The 20,246-nt window shown below is 35.8% G+C and overlaps 1 protein-coding gene across 3 annotated transcripts in view; it reads right to left on the bottom strand.

Annotated features, from left to right (window-relative positions):
- The window catches only part of LOC107197484 (uncharacterized), a 185,837-nt gene that overhangs the window by 141,847 nt on the left and 23,744 nt on the right, over nt 1-20,246 (bottom strand). For 2 of the 3 annotated variants that reach the window (XM_049466244.1, XM_049466245.1), the window contains exons 15-29: nt 16,872-17,064; nt 14,983-16,732; nt 14,583-14,756; nt 13,161-13,334; nt 10,225-10,401; nt 8,963-9,136; nt 8,480-8,662; nt 8,114-8,284; nt 6,846-7,016; nt 4,081-4,245; nt 2,871-3,044; nt 2,634-2,789; nt 1,722-1,904; nt 896-1,063; nt 198-353 (exon numbers count right to left, since the gene is read on the bottom strand). In XM_049466244.1, coding sequence (XP_049322201.1) covers nt 198-353; nt 896-1,063; nt 1,722-1,904; nt 2,634-2,789; nt 2,871-3,044; nt 4,081-4,245; nt 6,846-7,016; nt 8,114-8,284; nt 8,480-8,662; nt 8,963-9,136; nt 10,225-10,401; nt 13,161-13,334; nt 14,583-14,756; nt 14,983-16,732; nt 16,872-17,064 — 4,169 coding nt within the window. The remainder of the gene's footprint in view (nt 1-197; nt 354-895; nt 1,064-1,721; nt 1,905-2,633; nt 2,790-2,870; nt 3,045-4,080; nt 4,246-6,845; nt 7,017-8,113; nt 8,285-8,479; nt 8,663-8,962; nt 9,137-10,224; nt 10,402-13,160; nt 13,335-14,582; nt 14,757-14,982; nt 16,733-16,871; nt 17,065-20,246) is intronic. The other variant, XM_049466243.1, reaches the window with a different exon arrangement.

The raw sequence follows: 20,246 nt of genomic DNA, 5'->3' as shown, positions 1-20,246 counted from the left end.
GTGCTTGTAATTCAAGTTCCATAAAAATCATAATACAGATATTGTTCTGGGTTTATTACATGTAATTTCCTACATTCTTATTTTTTTACCAGAAACTGTTTTATCATGTTAGTGTAAAACTGCAACTTCATCGAACTTCCCACGTAGAACACACAGCTGTCCAGTATAAATGTAGTAAAAGAACATGTGTTTCTCACCTTAGTTTGTTAAATTTACATTGGGTGACCATTTTTACTCCTGTATCTCCAGGATCATTCCCCCTGAGATCCAACTGTAGGTGTAATGAGGAGTTTGACTTTAGAGCTTCTGCCAGAGCTGCATATCCTCTCTCTGTTACACTGCAGAATGAAAGGCTAAAGAGAAAAAATGACATATTGTCTTTGTGAGTATACACCTCATGTATGTAAAACAATGATAATCACAGGTATGTTTAATGTTTTAATGTTTACATGTAAATCTTGCAGTTGTTTTTAATGTGTTAACATTACATAATGAATTACATAATGAATTTTAAGTTAACCTTAATTCAAAATTTATGTAAACGTTTCTAAACAGTCTCCAACATTATCTCCAATATTAATACTCAAATTAGGTTGTATTTTTGGACTAAAACAATAAACTAATTGTTATTTCTATGTGAGATCATGTTTTGAGACTACAAGTTTTATATGCAACTTGTATACAGCATGTATACAGCATGCACAGAGTACTCAGACTCAAAAGACATTGCTTGTTTTAAATTAATGTGTCACCTGAAAACTTTTATAAAAACTATGTTATTGTTCAAATTTCCTTACAGTCAAAATATAGCACTTTAGAGTGAAATAACTATTTTTACAAATCATTTACTATAAAAACTAGAATGATAAGAAAAATGTCTCCTAGTAGATACTACCTTAGGATCTGTAGTTTACAGAGACGATTCTTCAGTGCACTGCAGAGGAAATCCACTCCGGAATCCTGCAGGTTGTTGTTACTCAGGTCCAGTTCTCTCAGAGTGGATGAGGTGAGAACTGTGGCTAAAGCTGAACAGCTTTTCTCTGTTAGATCATCATCGGTGATGCTAAAATAAGTGATCAGGACAGAACTGTGAATCTCATAAATTGACTGTGAATATTTCATAAATGCATTTATGTCTTTAGTTCCAATAAAGGACACACATTTAAAAAACATGAAAGAGTTAAAACAGTTATTGTAAAGGAGATTTCCTTAATAATTTCTGTATTATTTTGGAATACTCTGGACTGACATTTAATACTGATATGTAGATTTGGACTTTATACATATTTATAGTTTATAAATAAAGTAAAATCATTTATTTGATTTATTTTATTTAATTGTGGTGATCCTAATTGTAATATACATGTGTTCTAAATTCTTTCTTTGGAATTCAGTATGTAAATACATTACAGTCTAGCTTAAATCCGCAGCTTTAGCAAGGACATTTTTGTGCAGGTATATTTATCTGCATTATATAAAAGGGTTAGGTAAAACGGTATCTGAACAGTTAATTAACTTATATCTTCTTATATATGTAATTCTCACCTTATGCACTTAAACAGTTGCACTAAAAATAATGGATAAATACAAAAGAATAAAAAACATAACAGGGCAGAAGTCTTTAAGAGATTTGTGCAAGTGCACAATGTATTTCCTTTAAATAGAACTTTCATAGTAAGGTGCATTTATTTATTATTACTGAAACAAACAAGAATACTGACTGGAGTTTCCTCAGTTTGCAGTGTGTGTCCTGTAGTAAATCACACAGTTGTTTTACTCTAGAATCTCCTAAAAGTCCTGCTGAATTCCTGTTCAGTTTCAGCTCTGTCTGCAGTAAGAGTTTTACTCCCAGAGCTTCAGAAAGAGAAGTACATGCTTTCTCTGCAGCATCAGTCTTCAACAACCTGTAAAGAAAACATGTTTCAATATTAATTATTAAAATTCACACATTCCGTTTTGATCTGATTGGGCATTATTCAACAAATCAAAATCGTTCTAAGAATTCTCTTAAATTAGTTCTTGAAAAAAGACAAACAAAAAATCTCCAACAGATTCATGATCTGTTTGAAGCACAGTTCACTCTTCTCTTATAATCATGAATCCCATTGCTTAAGTGAAATAAACAAATCCTTAATAACAAAACATTGGTTATATAAGTGGATTTTAATAAGAATTCTCTTTTTAGGAATTGGTGATAAGTAAGTCCCAATGTTCTTAAATCTAGCAAAACCCAATCAGGGATGTGAAATTGACCAGTTCCAAAACCCTCAAACTGTTATGTCACACTCTTGATTTGTTATATTCACACTCACAAAATTTGCATAAACCCTGCCCAACATAAAATAAGAACATCTCAATTAGGTGTGAGTCATATCATATTGTATGCATTAATATATTAATTTTAGTACAGTAATGTTTTCTTGAAATAAATGAAATAAAACTTACAAAGAATATATGTTTTTTTGAATCACCAAAAAAAATCATTATGGCAAAAATACCCTGAAATATTATTATATTATTTTAGGGCCATATTACCCACCCCTAGTTGAGTGATATAAAGTATGTTTATTGCAGCCCATGGAGAAAACACAGCTGAACAGTTTGTTGTGTAGGAAAAGAACATGTTCTCTTACTTTAGTTTACAGTTTGGAACCTTTATTAGATTCTTCAGTCCTGTGTCTCCAGGATCATTTCCTCTGAGATCCAGCTCTATCACGTGTGAACGGTTTGATTTTAGCGCTGAAGCCAGAGCAGTGTATCCTTTTTCTTTTACACTGCAATCAGAGAGACTGAGGAAAAGAGAGATGATACAGTTAAAACTTTCATTATTTTTATGTTTTATATCGGTGTCAGACTGATTTTATACTAACTTTAGTTGTGAAAGTTTACAGTTTGACATCTTCAGTAGGTGAGAAATCTGAGTCACTCCATCATTTCCTAGTTCATTCCCACTCAGATCCAGCTCCTTCAGGTGTGAAGGATTAGACATAAGAGCTGATGATAGAACAGCACAGCCTTTACCTGTAATACTGCTGCTGTTCAGCCTGCAGAGAGAACACAATACTTTAATTATCACCCATTCTATCTACAGTTTCAACATAATCTGTTATACATCATTTAGAAAGCTGTTATTGCTTAGATGTAGTATAACAAAGCAAATGAGAAAAGTTTACCATGTTAACTAAACGTAAGGTTAAATTAATATGCTACAAAAAAATCCTTCTGTAAATGTGTCAACCAGTCCTATTATTAACACATGCAACACTAAATTATGCCTGGCTCACAATACAGGATTTAAAAATATTAACTGATGTTAAAAAAGTTTGGAGACCCCACACACATTTTTCATTTTAAATTTTCATTTTTCATTGATTTTTCTGCCTGCAGACATTCTTAGGATGAAATCATGGCTGAAAAGAATAATTTAAGAGAGCTGATATATATATATATATATATATATATATATATATATATATATATATATATATATATATATATATATATATATATACACACACTGCACCATATTTACTAAATACATACAAAGTAAAAAGTATAAATACTAGTTAAGGATATAACCATAGGTATTTAAATATATATATAATAATAAATATATAATATAATATATATATAAATAATATATATATATATATATATATATATATATATATATATATATATATATATATACTGTTCACTTTAAAAATCTCTTGTCTTAAACCCCATATTTAAAGTTAAAACAATATAAATTCACTCTGTATACACCCTGTATTGCCGTTTAGCTTAGACTTTTAGTTTTCCACTTCTCACTACAGGATGCTGATCTGTAAATATTAAATGCTTCATCTCTACAATTCACGATCAGGGTGACCCTGACTGCTCCACACATTACATGATAATCTAGGAAGATCATCGTTTACAATTACTCTGATATAAGGAGTTTTTTGTGAATGTCGGGAAGGTTAAATCAGCCTGAATATTCTGTAGTGTGAGTCAGGCATAAGGAAAAAACAAATACCAGAACAGAAAAAGGTTTTAGTTCAAGGAGAAGAGTTCATTAAAAATTGTGAATATACTTACCTCAGTGTCTCAGTTCTGCAGTGTGGATCCTTCAGTAAATCAGAGATCTGATTAAGTTCTGAGTCTCCATGTATTTTCCCACTCAGATTAAGCTCAATCAGCATTAATGGGTTTGGTTCTTTCTTTAGAAAAGCACAGGCCTTTTCTGCAGCCTCACTTAATAATCTGCAAATAATGGAATAATAATGAAAATGAATTATTGATAATATATATATATTATATACATATATATATATATATATATATATATATATATATATATATATATATATATATATATATATATATATATATATATACACACACACACAGCTCTGGAAAAAATTAAGAGAGCACCTAAAAATGATGACTTTCTTTTATTTTAAAGTTATCCAAAAGCAGTGTGTAAGACTGGTGTAGGACAACATGTCAAGATGCATGAAAACTGTAATTAAAAACCAGAGTTATTCCACCAAATATTGATTCTAAACTCTTAAGTTTATAAATATGAACTTGTTTTCTTTGCATTATTTGAGGTCTGAAAGGTCTGCATCCTTTTTTGTTATTTCAAACATTTCTCATTTTCTGCGAATAAATGCTCTAAATGACAATATTTGTATTTGGAATTCGGGAGAAATGTTCTTTGTAGTTTATAGAATAAAACATCAATGTTCATTTTACTCAAACATTTACCTATAAATAGCAAAATCAGAGAAACTGATTCAGAAAATGGAGTGGTCTCTTATTTTTTTCCCCCCATGTATACAGTGCCTTGCAAAAGTATTCAGCCCCCTTGAACTTTTCAAACTTTTGCCACATTTCAGGCTTCAAACATAAACATATGAAATTGTAATTTTTTGTGAAGAATCAACAACAAGTGGGACACAATCGTGAAGTGGAACGAAATTTATCGGATATTTAAAACTTCTTTTAGAAATAAAAAACTGAAAAGTGGGGCGTGCAATATTATTCGGCTCCCTTGTGTTAATACTTTGTAGCGTCACCTTTTGCTGTGATTACAGCTGCAAGTCGCTTGGATTGTGTCTCTATTAGTTTTGCACATCGAGACACTGACATTTTTGCCCATTCTTCCTTGCAAAACAGCTGGAGCTCAGTGAGGTTGGATGGAGAGCGTTTGTGAACAACAGTTTTCAGCTCTTTCTGCAGATTCTCCATTGGATTCAGGTCGGGACTTTGACTTGGCCAATCTAACACCTGGATATGTTTATTTCTAAACCATTAACTTTGTAGATTTTGCTTTATGTTTTGGATCATTGTCTTGTTGGAAGATAAATCTCCGTCCCAGTTTCAGGTCTTTTGCAGACTCCAACAGGTTTTCTTCCAGAATTGGAAGATCATCAATTTTAACTATCTTCCCTGTCCCTGCTGAAGAAAAGCAGGCCAAAACCATGATGCTGCCACCACCATGTTTCACTTTGGGGATGGTGTGTTCAAGGTGATGAGCTGTGTTGCTTTTATGCCAAACGTAACGTTTTGCATTGTGGCCAAAAAGTTTGATTTTGGTTTCATCTGACCAGAGCACCTTCTTCCACATGTTTGGTGTGTGTTCCAGGTGGCTTGTGGCAAACTTTAAACAAGATTTTTAATGGATATATTTGAGAAATGGCTTTCTTCTTGCTACTCTTCCATAAAGGCCAGATTTGTGAAGAGTTCAACTGATTGTTGTCCTATAGACAGATTTGTTGTCCTGATACACCTCAGCTATAGATCTCTGCAGTTCATCCAGAGTGATCATGGGCCTCGTGGCTGTATCTCTGATCTGTCTTCTTCTTGTTTGAGCTGAAAGTTAATGCCTATTTTATGCCTAGTTTTGAATTTTCCACATATTATGTGTATTTGATATTTATATTTAATGTTATAATGTCATATTGATAAGATATTTGATACTGATTTTAATTTATGCTTGATATATATTAATAATTTAAGTAAAAACATACATAAATGGTTAAAATGTGGATTTAGAATAATTACAGGAAGTGACATAGTTGACCTTTAATCACATGGTGCCAATGGGGGCAGACATTTTGGTTGCTGCTGTTAGAGAGAGAGGGCAGAAGGAAGGTGGGAGCCTCACAGGTTTTTTTTGACCGTGCGATGCCGTGGCTATAGTCAGGCTGTGGAGTGACTATAATTTACATTAGTGGACAAAGGTACATGTGTATTCGTTTTGGTTATCATTTTTTGTGAAATAAAAAATACAAAACACGACTTTGGTGGAAGATATCTTTGCTGTTGGATCCTGTATAACGCGTCAGCCACAAAGCTCCAACCTATGAAGATTTTTGTTTAGAATACCCTACAGAAATGTATTGGATACTTGAAACTTTTTTTAGAAAAAAGTTTAGATTTTTGAAAAAAATGAACAGATTTTGATTACTCTAAAAGTCAGATGTGAAGTGTCTCATTCAAAGTAGAATTATATAAAGATTTAATTTAGATTTAAATGACCTTACTAGTAGCCTGTATTTAAAAGCTTTAACTCTTTTTTCTGGGGAAAAATGACTAACTTACAAAATAATTTGGTAATTAAGTTAATTACTTATATTCATTCTTTTATTTACATTTAATTATTCACTTTAAAAAAACTTTCAGCTGCGATTAATCACAGTTAATCGCAGAATATTGGAATGATTAATCGGATTCATTTTTTAATAGATTGACACCACTAGTATTTTTTGGCCAAGAGTGAATGTAAATTCCCAATCTCAACTGTAAGTTTTGAAATAAACAAAACTAAAATATCTCTGTTCACATGCATTGGTCACCTCAGTGTCTTCAAGGTACAGTTTTGATCCTGTAGTAGATCAGTAAGAAGCCCCACTCCTGTGTCTCCAGGGTTCCCTCTGAGATCCAGCTCTGCTAGTTTTGAGGTGTTTGATTTTAAAGCTGTAGCCAGAGCTTCATAGCCGTCTTTAGAGATGTTGCAAAAACTGAGACTGAAAATACAGAAACAAATTCAGTAAATAACTTGTCAGTTACCTTGATATATAACACAGACAGTAATCCTGCATCAGTAAAAAAGGTTTATATCAGTAAAAGGTTTATTTCCATTATTCAGGAATGAAATTGTTGGAATTTATAACTACTAATAAATACAGTAAAGCAGCAGAACAGCTCCGGAAAGCAAAGCACGCTCTCTGGCCACGGGAGGCATCTCGCGGCGGAAGCACAATATAGGGTAGGCTACCAGTCGGGACGTGGACACTGTATTATCTAACTGTATCAACAGAGCATCAATAAGCCACAGGTTATTAATGTAATTAACTGATGATAATCATAAGTGGAAAATGCTCGCTTTTCTCCGTGCTTCTTACACTACAGCCCAAGTAAATAATCTATGTTTCCACTTTCATACTACAGCTTTATACCTGTAATATTATGACTTTATACTTGTAATATTACAACTTTGTTCTCATATTATTACAACTTTATTCTCGTGACTTTCCCTGGTAGACTTCTGTTTTTTTTTAAACTAGCCATGTCACAGCACTGTTTGTGGTGTGTAACGTTGTTTACGTAGGCTATGTACAAATTATTTTTTCTTTTTAAAAATTAGTGGATGCAGCTTAATTTCAGGTGTGCTCAAAAACCCGGAAATTACGCTACTGATAATGCACATGTTTTTAACTTATTTATTTTTGTAAGACAAAAAATGCAAACAGACTGAAAGGGTTTAGGTGATCTAACATTTATATTAACTGTTGCTAAGAATCTCTATGAAATGTTAAGTTACATTCTTTTCCATAAAAGGACACCATCGTAAGAAGTGCTTTCAGTAGTGCATTGTGTAATGTGTGCTATTTGGGACACAGCCTTACTGTCTAACATTTAATTTCATTTTATTATTTCATTTCAGCATTATCCCACTAAAGAACAAAATTAAAACACAGGATGCTACTGAGTTTTTTTTAAAGAAGTAAATGTAAGAATGCAGAAATGACATGCCAACACGCTTCTACACCTTTGTAGGTAATACTAAATTGTAATAATGTAATAAAAAGTAAACAGAAATTACATAGAAAACTTTACTTACTTTAATTTTTCTAGAGAGCAGTTTGAGCTCTGTAGTAAATCAATGAGCTGCGTTACACCAGAGTTTCCCACTTTATTCTTACTCAGTCCCAGCTCCTTCAGATGTGAGGGGTTTGATTTAAGAGCTGAAGTCAAAGAAGCACTAATTTCTGTAATTTTGCAGTCACACAACCTGTAGAGAAAAAAAAACATCTTTAAAAATTACTTTGACTAATTTACCTTTTCAGAAAAAAAATATATAATTCTGTACATCATCAAATCATACTTTTATCTAGTTAAACTGTAAAGATTTTAATCTCTAAACCCATCAACCACGATAAAAACATCATTTTTTTTGGAAAATGTATTATTTTAAAGCACAACATACTGCAGATTCGACAGTTTGAACTGTTCATTCTCCAGGAGATCACAAAGCTTCTGCATCCCTGAGTCTCCCAGTTTATTCCCACTCAGATCCAGCTCTATCAGGTGTGAAGGATTAGAACAAAGAGCTGAAAATAGATCAACCCAGCCTTTCTCTGAAATCCTGTTGTTATTGTTGTTATTCAGTCTGCAAAGAGTGAAAGCAGTAAGACTTCAGTTAGTGGGAAACAAAACTGTTTCTAACATTTTAACTTGTATATTAATACAAATATCAAAACAGTATTTATTATTAAGTCTTTCCTTTTTTTTTAATTGTTGCACAAAATCCAACTTTACATCATAACAACTGTTCAGAATGACATTTTACAGCTTTCTGTGGAAAAAAAAACTGCCTAAAAAAGTATTTTAAGTAAACTTTTGCCAACATACTGAATTGCTGTGTCATAACACAAAGAATGTTTAAATTTCATATTTAATGTGTACGAACTTGAGATTCTTTGTTCTGCAGTGTGAATCCTCCAGTAGAAGAGAGAGCTTCTTTATTTCTGAATCTCCGTGTATTTTCCCGCTCAGATCCAGTTTTCTCTGCAGTAAGGGGTTTGTCCCAAGAGTTTTAGTCAACGAATCACAGAACTCCTCTGCAGCAGACTCTTTCAACAGCCTAAGGAAAATGAAAAACTCAGATTACTCTGAATCGTAACTTCCTAGTTATTTGTCGTTAAATATCCATTTATAATCATTTAAATGTAAAAATGTGTAAACGTAATATATTCTAGGGCTGCAACTAATGACTATTTTTGTAGTCGACTAATCTGCCCATTATTTATTTGAATGTTCGATTAGTCGCGTATATTTTTTGTCATGCCCTCTATTTGTATTTCCTACTGGTAAGGACAGCTAAACATTTAGGCCCTAAAACCAGTTTTGCGGTACATTTTGATAGTTTGACGTACCTATATTAATCTAAAAATTACAAAGTATATTATAGAAAACATTCACACAGGCTGCATGTTATTTTCAGGAGATTCTAGGATACTTGTATGTATTTTTTTCTTCATTTTTTTTTTCAAGGAGAAACCTCCCTGAAATGATTGTTTGTGTTCAAGTTTTTTTTTTTTATGAAGTCTGTAGTTACTATAAAATATAACTTAATTTTAATGAAGTGGACATAGTATCTCCCCAACACTTATCTAGCTAACGATAGTTTATCTAATGTTAGTGATGTTAATGAAGGAGTGAAGCCTGTTTAAACTCCCCTCAGCAGCTCTCTGCAGTAATTTAACTCTCTGCGGGTAATATAGAAATCAGTGTTTAAACTCTACAGAACTAGTAAATACAGACTGTAGAGTATTTGTGTGGAGTTAAATGTGTTTGTGTTTAATGGACACAGTGCTGATATTACATTTTACCAACTAAGCATGAGGAGCAGCCAATCAGGATGCTCACTCTTTCACTAGGTGTGTCTTCCTCTCTCGCCCCTTTTTTTCTCCCACGTGCACGCTCTCTCTCTTTCTCTCTCTCTTGCTCCATCGCACTTAAACGACGCATCAACAATGAAATTTCGTTTGAGTTTGAAATTTGTTGTTGATTATGCCGACTAATCGTTGCTGCCCTGTGATATACACCTTCAAATAATTATGATTATCATCTAAATAACACTTTTATAATAATTCTATATTAACATTAACATACATAGATTTAAAATCTCTGAACTAAACTTTTTACCATGCCAACAACGCCAATATCTACCTCAGTTTGTTCAGTTTCCACTTTGAATCCTTTAGTAAATCAGTGAGCATTTTCACCCCTGAATCTCCTGGATCGTTCCCTCTGAGATCCAGCTCTGTCAGCGGTGATGAGCTGTTTGATTCCAGAGCTGAATACAAAGATTCATATCCTTTGCCTGTTATACTGCAGAATGCAAGACTAAACACAGAATACAACTTAGTTATGCTGAGCAGAATAAAGTGTATACAAAATATCATCACATATATTTATATGTAAAATAAATAATCAGTATTTATTTAGGACTTGGAACAAACAGCAACAATAGCTCAATTGCACTTGCATGTGGCAGTGGTTTTATAAAAGGCACATAAAACAGTATTATTTTTACAGTACTACTTTATAAATGTTATTAATCATCAGGTGAACACGAGAGGCAAAAAGAGACCTACAAATACAATTCTGTTGTATAGAGGCAACACAGTTGTAGAAACAAACTGTCACCTTTAATTTGAATTAGTTCAGTCCTCTACGTCAGGGGTGTCCAAACTACGGCCCGCAGGCCATTTGCGGCCCGTTTCCTTTTTTGTGGCGGCCCGAGAGGTATTTTAGAAATAGAATGAAAGTTGGCCCGCTGTTAAGCAGGTTTTTATAATGTGAGATTCAAAATTTGAACGCTAGGTGTCAGAAACGGGCCAAAGAGTCTAAAAGCGGAGAGGGAGCAAATTTCTAATGCAGAAAAACGGGCAAAAGAGTCTAAAAGCGGAGAAGGTGCGCATTTCTAGCGCAGAAAAAACGGGCCAAAGAGTCTAAAAGCGGAGAGGGTGCGTATATCTAGCGCAGAAAATGGGCTAAAGAGTCTAAAAGCGGAGAGGATGTTCATTTCTAGCTCTGAAAATCGGGCCAAAGAATCTAAAAGCGGAGAGGGTGCGCATTTCTAGCGCAGAAAAACAGGCCAAAGAGCCTAAAAGCGGAGAGGGTGCGCATTTCTAGTGCAGAAAAACAGGCCAAAGAGCCTAAAAGCGGAGAGGGTGCGCATTTCTAGCGCAGAAAAACGGGGCAAAAGAGTCTAAAAGCGGAGAGGGTGCCATTTCTAGCGCAGAAAAACGGCCAAAGAGTCTAAAAGCGGAGAAGGTGCGCATTTGTAGCCCAGAAAAACAGGGCAAAAGTGTCTAAAAGCGGAGAGGGTGCGCATTTCTAGTGCAGAAAAACGGGCCAAATAGCCTAAAAGCGGAGAGGGTGCGCATTTCTAGCGCAGAAAAACGGGGCAAAAGAGTCTAAAAGCGGAGAGGGTGCCATTTCTAGCGCAGAAAAACGGCCAAAGAGTCTAAAAGGGGAGAGGGTGCGCATTTGTAGCCCAGAAAAACAGGGCAAAAGAGCCTAAAAGCGGAGAGGGTGCGCATTTCTAGCGCAGAAAAACGGGGCAAAAGAGTCTAAAAGCGGAGAGGGTGCACATTTGTAGCGCAGAAAATCGGGCCAAAGAGTCTAAAAGCGGAGAGGATGCTCATTTCTAGCTCTGAAATTCGGGCCAAAGAATCTAAAAGCGGAGAGAGTGCGCATTTCTAGCGCAGAAAAACGGGGCAAAAGAGTCTAAAAGCGGAGAGGGTGTGCATTTCTAGCGCAGAAAAACAGGCCAAAGAGTCTAAAAGCGGAGAGGGTGCGCATTTCTAGCGCAGAAAAACGGGGCAAAAGAGTCTAAAAGCGGAGAGGGTGTGCATTTCTAGCGCAGAAAAACGGCCAAAGAGTCTAAAAGCGGAGAGGGTGCGCATTTGTAGCCCAGAAAAACGGGGCAAAAGAGTCTAAAAGCAGAGAGGGTGCGCATTTCTAGCGCAGAAAAAACGGGCCAAAGAGTCTAAAAGCGGAGAGGGTGTGTATATCTAGCGCAGAAAATCGGGCCAAAGAGTCTAAAAGCGGAGAGGATGCTCATTTCTAGCTCTGAAAATCGGGCCAAAGAATCTAAAAGCGGAGAGATTGCGCATTTCTAGCACAGAAAAACGGGGCAAAAGAGTCTAAAAGCGGAGAGGGTGTGCATTTCTAGCGCAGAAAAACAGGCCAAAGAGTCTAAAAGCGGAGAGGGTGCGCATTTCTAGCGCAGAAAGACGGGGCAAAAGAGTCTAAAAGCGGAGAGGGTGCACATTTCTAGTGCAGAAAAACGGCCAAAGAGTCTAAAAGCGGAGAGGGTGCGCATTTGTAGCCCAGAAAAACGGGGCAAAAGAGTCTAAAAGCGGAGAGGGTGCGCATTTGTAGTGCAGAAAAACGGGCCAAAGAGCCTAAAAGCGGAGAGGGTGCGCATTTCTAGCGCAGAAAAACGGGCCAAAAGAGTCTAAAAGCAGAGAGGGTGCACATTTGTAGCGCAGAAAAACGGCCAAAGAGTCTAAAAGCGGAGAGGGTGCGCATTTGTAGCCCAGAAAAACGGGGCAAAAGAGTCTAAAAGCGGAGAGGGTGCGCATTTCTAGCGCAGAAAAACGGGGCAAGAGAGTCTAAAAGCGGAGAGAGTGCGCATTTCTAGCGCAGAAAAACAGGCCAAAAAGATCTAAAAGTGGAGAGAGTGCGCAGTTATAGCTCAGAAAAACAGGCCAAAGAGTCTAGAAGTTGTCGTAATTAAGGAGTTTAATATTAAGAGACATCATGAAATTAAACATCAATTTGAAAAATCTTAGTTTACACAACACTGTCAAAGATAAAGATAGTAAGTCAAGTAAAATGGTGTGTAAATGAAATAATCAGGAAAAAACTATTATTTAAAGTGGTATATTTCATTATTTGTTTTATTACAGAGTGTAGCCCGTGACTTAAAATATATTTCTCCTTCTGGCTCCCAACAAAAAAAGTTTGGACACCCCTGCTCTACATAATCCTTTATTCATTTACTCTTTGCTAAACAGACCATTATAAAACGTAATCAGATTTACAAGCTTAACATTATAATTGAAAATTATAATGAGAGGTGAGAAACTTACCTTAATTTCTCCAGTTTACAGTTTGGACTTTTCAGTCCTGCAGAAAGCTTCTCTACTCCACAATCCTGTATAGGATTATTGCTCAGATGCAGGAAAGTTATCTTAGTGAATTCTGAGTTGAGAACGTTAAACAGAACTGAACAGCTTTTCTCTGTGAGTTCACAGTCACTTAGCCTAAAAGTAAAAAAGTCACAAAAAGTGTTAGAAATCTTATAAATGATTTTGATGACTAATGGAAAAGACAAAATAAAATAGTAATCTAGTAAGATCTGAGGTTTAATAGTATAAATGAATGTAGAATTACTATTTGGTACCTGACAGGCCACTATTGTCCTTCCTTTTTATGCATTGTGACTGCTAATTAATTGTGACTGCTAATTTATTGTAGACTATTTATAAACAGTTTATAATGGAACCTTATTTTAAAGTGGCACAAAAAAACTCAAAACTTCTTAAATGTTTTTTCCTAACTATGAGTAAGGAAGTAATTTCACAAAGAAATGTATTCTAAAGTGTGTGGACCACTGACACATGGGATTTCAACAAGTGATTGGAATGGGAAACCTATACTGTAGACCTACAATGAAAAATCATCATATGTTTAGTGTCAATGTCTTTAGAGGTAGTGTACTATGGTACTGTGGTTTACATCAGTGGTTCCCAACCTTTTTCTTCAGGGACCCATATTTTTACCATTGTAAGCTTTGGTGACCCAACATACCCCCCCCCCCCCAATTGTAAAAGATGTAAGTGTATAATTGGGTTGGGGTGGGGGGGGGGTGTGGGGGTTAGAAATGACAAATAAAAACTGACATTTACTATAGATGAATAAAATAAACACGTAAAAAAGGAAAAATTGATACATAAAATATAAGGAATTTTTATCTTATGAAGAAAAAAATAATTAGATCAATAAAATAATACAACTATTTAAAATGAATAAAAAATAATTTATATAAAATAAAAACAAACAAACAAAAAAAAAAGAATAATATCAGTTTCAGTTTCAAATCAGTAAAACAGCTCACCAAAACCTCAACCTGTCCAAATATTGGACAATAATTGATTAACTTTACAGGCCCTCACTCATTTTCATTTATTTAACTAAACTGAGTTTTATATTCTTATATTATTATATTCAGCCTCGCGCTGCCGGAGAGAGCGCCCGCGCGCGCGCCAGAGAGAGAGAGAGAGAGAGAGAGAGAGAGAGAGCGCAGCGCAGCGAATTTTGCTTACCCTAGACTATATATAGTATTAAAATTAAACCCCTTAAAATCAAGAGGGCTTCGCGACCCATCGTGGATCTTTGGCGACCCATAGGTTGGGTCGCGACCCATAGGTTGGGAACCACTGGTTTACATAACTGTAAATAGTTAATCCTGTTATGAAACATAATAAGATGAATGTGGGACATAATCTCACCTCAGTTCCTTCAGTTTACAGTTTGAACTCTTCAGTCCTACAGAGAGAAGCTCTACTCCAGAGTCCTGTATAGTATTGTTGCTCAGATCCAGGAGAGTCAGTTCAGAAGATTCTGAACTAAGAACTTGGAGCAGAGAAGAACAGCTTCTCTCTGTCAGGTTACAGTCACTGAGCCTAAAATAAAATAAGTCAAATGAGTGCCAGAAATCTATAAATTTATTATTTTTATTTTATGAATTAGAAAATTACTTAACAAGAAGGTTTAAAATAACTTAAAACATATTGATCATGTTGAAGCCTAGGAAAAGGGCATTGTCTTCCATGTGTTTACTAAACAATAAAACTTAGGATCTAATAAAATTATTAATATCTTTTACTCAGTTGTGCAAAAGATACTTACAGAGCACTTTTGGCTTCTTTAACCACTGGTAACAGTCTTGTTAGACACTCCTCCGATCTGATGAACTTCTTTAGATCAAATTCCTCCAGCTTCTCTTTAGATGTCAGCAGCACAAAGACCAGTGCTGACCACTGAGCAGGTGAGAGTTCAGCTTCAGAGAGACTTCCTGAACTCATGTGACTCTGGATTTCTTTCACCAGAGAATCATCGTTTAACTCGTTCAGACAGTAGAACAGATTGATGGATCTCTCTGGAGATGTATTTTCCTTAAACTTTAACTTGATGTGCTCGACTATTTCCTTCCTGCAGTCAGAATTACTTCCTGTCTGAGTCAACAGACCTCGGATTAGTACCTCATTAGACTCCAGTGAGAGACCCAGAAGGAAGCGAAGGAAGAGGTCCAGGTGGCCATGGTCACTCTCCAAAGCCTTGTCTACTGCAGTCTTGAGGAAATCAATGAGCTGTGTTGTTTTGCTCTCTTGTGATGTGGACTGTGGCTCAAAAACATTCCTGTGTTCATTTCTGACACAAATGTATGCAAATACAGCTGCGATGAACTCCTGAATGCTCAGATGAACAAAGCTGAAAACTGTACCTAGAAATCTTCCAGTCTCCTGATTGCACAGTCCTGAGTATGCTGACATCTTACTGGGGTCAATTCCGCATGCTTTTAAATCTTCTACATAGAAGATGAGGCTGTTTTTTTCCAAGTGCTGAAAAGCCAACTTTCCCAGTGCCAGAACGGCGTCTTTATCCCACGGGATGTCCAAGTCATTCCTTCCAGTGTACTTCAGGTTCCCTTGCACAGTCTGAAAGATCAGAAAGCATGTGTACATGTTTGTCAGGGTCTTTGGGGTTTCCTTACTCTCTGTTTCTTCCAGAATTCTCTGAAGCACAGTGGCTGAGATCCAACAGAACACTGGTATATGACACATGATGAAGAGGCTTCTTGACTGTTTAACGTGTCCAATTATTTTGTTAGCCAGTTCCTGATCACTGATTCTCTTTCTGAAGTATTCTTCCTTCTGCTCATCATTGAAGCCCCGGACTTCTGACACCCGGTCAACACACACTGCAGGGATCATACTGGCTGCAGCTGGTCTTGTTGTTATCCAGATCAGAGCTGAGGGGAGCAGATTTCCCTTGATGAGGTTTGTCAGCACAACATCCAGTGAAGCTTGTTTACAGACATTATGCAAGATTTCATTTTTACTAAATGACAATGGAAGTTGACATTCATCCAGTCCATCAAGGATGAACATGACTTTGTTCTGGTCTGTTAATATCAGGCCTTTTGTCTCTGGGAAGAAAAAACTGATGATGTCCATCAAACTGTGATCTCCTTTCTTTAAGTTCAGTTCTCTGAAAGGAAGTGGAAATATGAACTGGATGTCCTGATGTTCTTTACCTTCAGCCCAGTCCACAATGAACTTCTGCACACAGATTGATTTTCCTACACCTGCAACTCCCTGTGTCAGCACAGTTCTGATGGGTCTGTCTTGTCCAGGAAAACATTCAAACATGGTCCTGCATTTGATTTGTTTGTCTTGCTGTGCCTGATTTTTCTCAATCTGTCTCGTTTCATGTTCTTTGTTGACGTGTCCAGCTCCACCCTCAGTGATGTACAGATCTGTGTAGATGGAATTTAGACTGGCAGACTCTCCTTGCTTTGCTATTCCTTCGCAAACACGATGATACTTGTTTTTCATTCCTTCTTTAAGTGGACGCTGTATAATTCCAATCAGCTCATCTGATAAATAATTAATAATAAAAAAACAGATTATAATACAATTTCAACAATCAAATTGCAATCACACACTATTATATTATTATATATATTATATATATATTATTATTATATTCAAATTTTGTCATCTGTGATCACCTACTTTGTAGAGCAGAGGCGACGTCCTCACGATTCATTAGGTTCAGGAAAGACATTGTCATGATGAGGGCTGTCTGTTTCAAATCCCATTTTGTTTGCTTGACTTTTCTGTAGTAATCTGTGTTTTCCTTTCTCAGAAGTTTTTTATATATTCCCAGCTCGTGTTTTATAAACACAATCATTTTGTCCTCAAGATCCTTAAAAAATAAAAATAAAGTTTCAAGAAAATTAATTGGATTAATACAAATTAAATAAATGTTTTTATTTAGATTAAGATTATTTTAACATTACTTGAATTCATTTTTAACATTGCTGAATCCTACTATATTTATTGTTTTAATCATAATTAGATTATACTGTTATAACTTCTAAATGTCCCAAATACAATCATAGATTCATAAGAATTGCACACAGTGATGGTGCAATTTGTAAATATTTTGAGAAAATACAGTCAGTGTGTAAAACAGTTTAGTGGAAATTGAAACCAGGAGTATACTTGAGAGGACCGGGGACAAAATATTCAAATTAATGGTACCAGTGTGTGGGGGGGGGGGGGGGGGCGAACTCAGAGTATTTGGGCTGGAGTTCTGGCAGCTTTGCTGGAAAAGAATGAAGCTGAAGCCCCCCACACAAAGAGAAACATGAAAAGAAAGGGAGAAATTAAAGAAGGAGGAAGATGGGAAGGACGTGGGTGCGAGGTTGTTCAACATGCAGGTAGAGAGGAAGCTTCGCTGGAAAAGCATGAACCTGAAGCCCCAAAAGTTGAATCAGTACGTTCGACTACGTAAAGGTGATTTGAGGGTCTGACTGTGAACGGCTTGGGAACTTCAGTGTCTGAGTGTTTGGAAGTGTGACCATGTGGAAAGTGGAAGAGGTGTTGGGTGTTGGGTGGAAGAAGGGAGACACATGACCTGTGCAGAGCATGAATGCAGTAAGACAGAAAATGAGAAGAGAAGGAGGTGCGGATTATAATAATAATAATAATATTTTATTTATATAGTGCATTTTTCATGAAAACTCAAAGCGCTTAACAACATAGCCATAGACAGAAGGTATGGTGCATAAAAACAAGCATGCATACAAGCACCTACACATAACAGATAAAAGACGTGCAAGTATTAAAAAATAGTTGAAAAAAAAGAAAAATACATAATGAGGAACATAAAATAAAATAAGGTATCCAAGTAAAAGAATATTAACAGCAATAAGCTTCCCTAAAAAGATGAGTTTTAAGTAAAGATCTAAAAGAGGCTGTCTGCAGCACAAATATTTCCGGGAAGCTGATTCCACAATCGTGGGGCAGCAGAGGAGAAAGCTCGGGGTTAAAAGATCAGAAAGGTAAGCCGGAGCAATGTTGTGTAGAGCTTTGTATGTGAGTAGTAGTACCTTATATGTGATTCAAATATGACACAGGCAGCCAGTGTAGAGTATGGGTGAGATGTGTTGGTGCAGACGAGTTCATGTTAGTAGGCGGGCAGCTGGATTCTGCACAATTCGCAGTTTTTATAAAGTACATGATGATAGACCATTTAGAAGAGCATTACAGTAATCGAGACGTGATATGATAAATGTATGTATAAGGCGCTCGGCATAAGTAAATGACAGATATTTCCGAATATGTGCAATATTTTTCTTAGGTGAAAGAACGCAGACTGCCTGATTTTACTTACATAGGATTCAAAAGATAATGCTGTATCCAGGATAACACCAAGATTTTTTACATGTGTAGATGGAGAGACATTTGAACTATCGATAGTAACTGTAATATTGCCAGCAGACTTAATAGTGGACTTGGGCCCAATTAAAAGTACTTCTGTTTTATCTGAGTTGAGCTTCAGGAAATTGTTGTGCATCTAATTTTTGATGTCTTGTAAACAGTGGTTTAAGGAGATCAGAATGGATGGAATATCAGAATTAGTGAGAATTAGTTCTAGGAACATTCTGGGAAAAAGAGTGAACTGTTCAACCTAAATAAGCTTGAATGTCCATGGAAGACAACAATGGGGATGATCACAGAATCCGTTCCATGATGAAGGAAAAAAAAATCACAACATCCACTCTTCAGGATACCACCACCACAAAAGAATGCTGTTTCAGAACTGGGCATGCTTCTTTAGATGCTTTTTGGTAAAGTCTATTCTGGTCTTTATATTATTGAATCCTCTGTATTTGCTCTTAAAATGTCTTCTCTTTATGGTAGACTGAGATATTGATACACATGCATGGCTTCCAGTGACTCTGGTCGCTAATGATTATTAAAGATTTGACAGAAGACAGAAGCAGCAAGATGAATCTGCTCAGATTTAAAGAAATGCAGCAGGCTGATTGGACAGCACTTCACAGTACAAATGGACAACAGCCCTAAACATATTGCAAATGTACCCCAGGAGTTTTTAAGGTAAAATGTAGGTGTAATAGGTGGAATATTCTGCAGTAAACCAATCTCCAGAACTGAACCCGATCAAGCAGCATTTTACACACTTAAGACAAAACTAAAGGTAGAAAGATCCACAAATCAGAAACAACTGAAGATGCGTCAGTAAAGACAAAGCTTCATAAAGGAGGAAACCCAGGGTTTGGTGATGTCCATGGGTTCCAGACTCCAGAAAGTCATCGCCCTCAAAGGATTGTCAACAAAGTATTAAAAATGAACATTTAATACTTAAAACTACATTCGAATACTTCTGAGCTACTGGAATGAGGAGACTTTGTAGATAAATGGTTGCAGTTCATAAATTCTTAATAGAATATTTTTGTTCAACCCCTTGAATTAAACCTGAAGATCTACATTTCAGTTACATCTCATTTGTTTCATTTCAAATCCAGTGTGGTGGCATGCAGACCAAATTATGAAAATAATGTCACTGTCCAAATATTTATGGGCCTGTAGTTTATATTGTCCAACAGTTAATCGCTTTAACAATTTTATTTGACAGATGCACCTCATGTACAGTACAGGCCAAAGGTTTGGACACACCTTCTCATTCAATGTGTTTTCATTATTTTCATGACTATATCCATTGGAGATTCTCACTGAAGGCATAAAAAAACTATGAATGAACACATGTGGAGTTTTATGTTAAAAAATGACCTGGCCTCCACAGTCACCGGACCTGAACCCAATCGAGATGGTTTTTTAGTTATTTTTTTTTTTAGTTATTTCACCTTTTTTGTTAAGTACAGAACTCCACATGTGTTCATTCATAGTTTTGATGCCTTCAGTGAGAATCTACAATGTAAATAGTCATCAAAATAAAGAAAACGCTTTGAAAAAGAGAAGGTGTGTCCAAACTTTTGGCCTGTACTGTACATACTGGGCTTCTACCTTTTTCATATTAGCTACATCTTTACTAAAGATTGAATGATGGTGCTTTGTCAG

This window comes from Astyanax mexicanus, chromosome 17 (assembly GCF_023375975.1).
Source record: "Astyanax mexicanus isolate ESR-SI-001 chromosome 17, AstMex3_surface, whole genome shotgun sequence".
In the NCBI taxonomy this organism is placed as follows: Eukaryota; Metazoa; Chordata; class Actinopteri; order Characiformes; family Acestrorhamphidae; genus Astyanax; species Astyanax mexicanus.
This window is presented reverse-complemented; position numbering and strand designations above follow the sequence as displayed.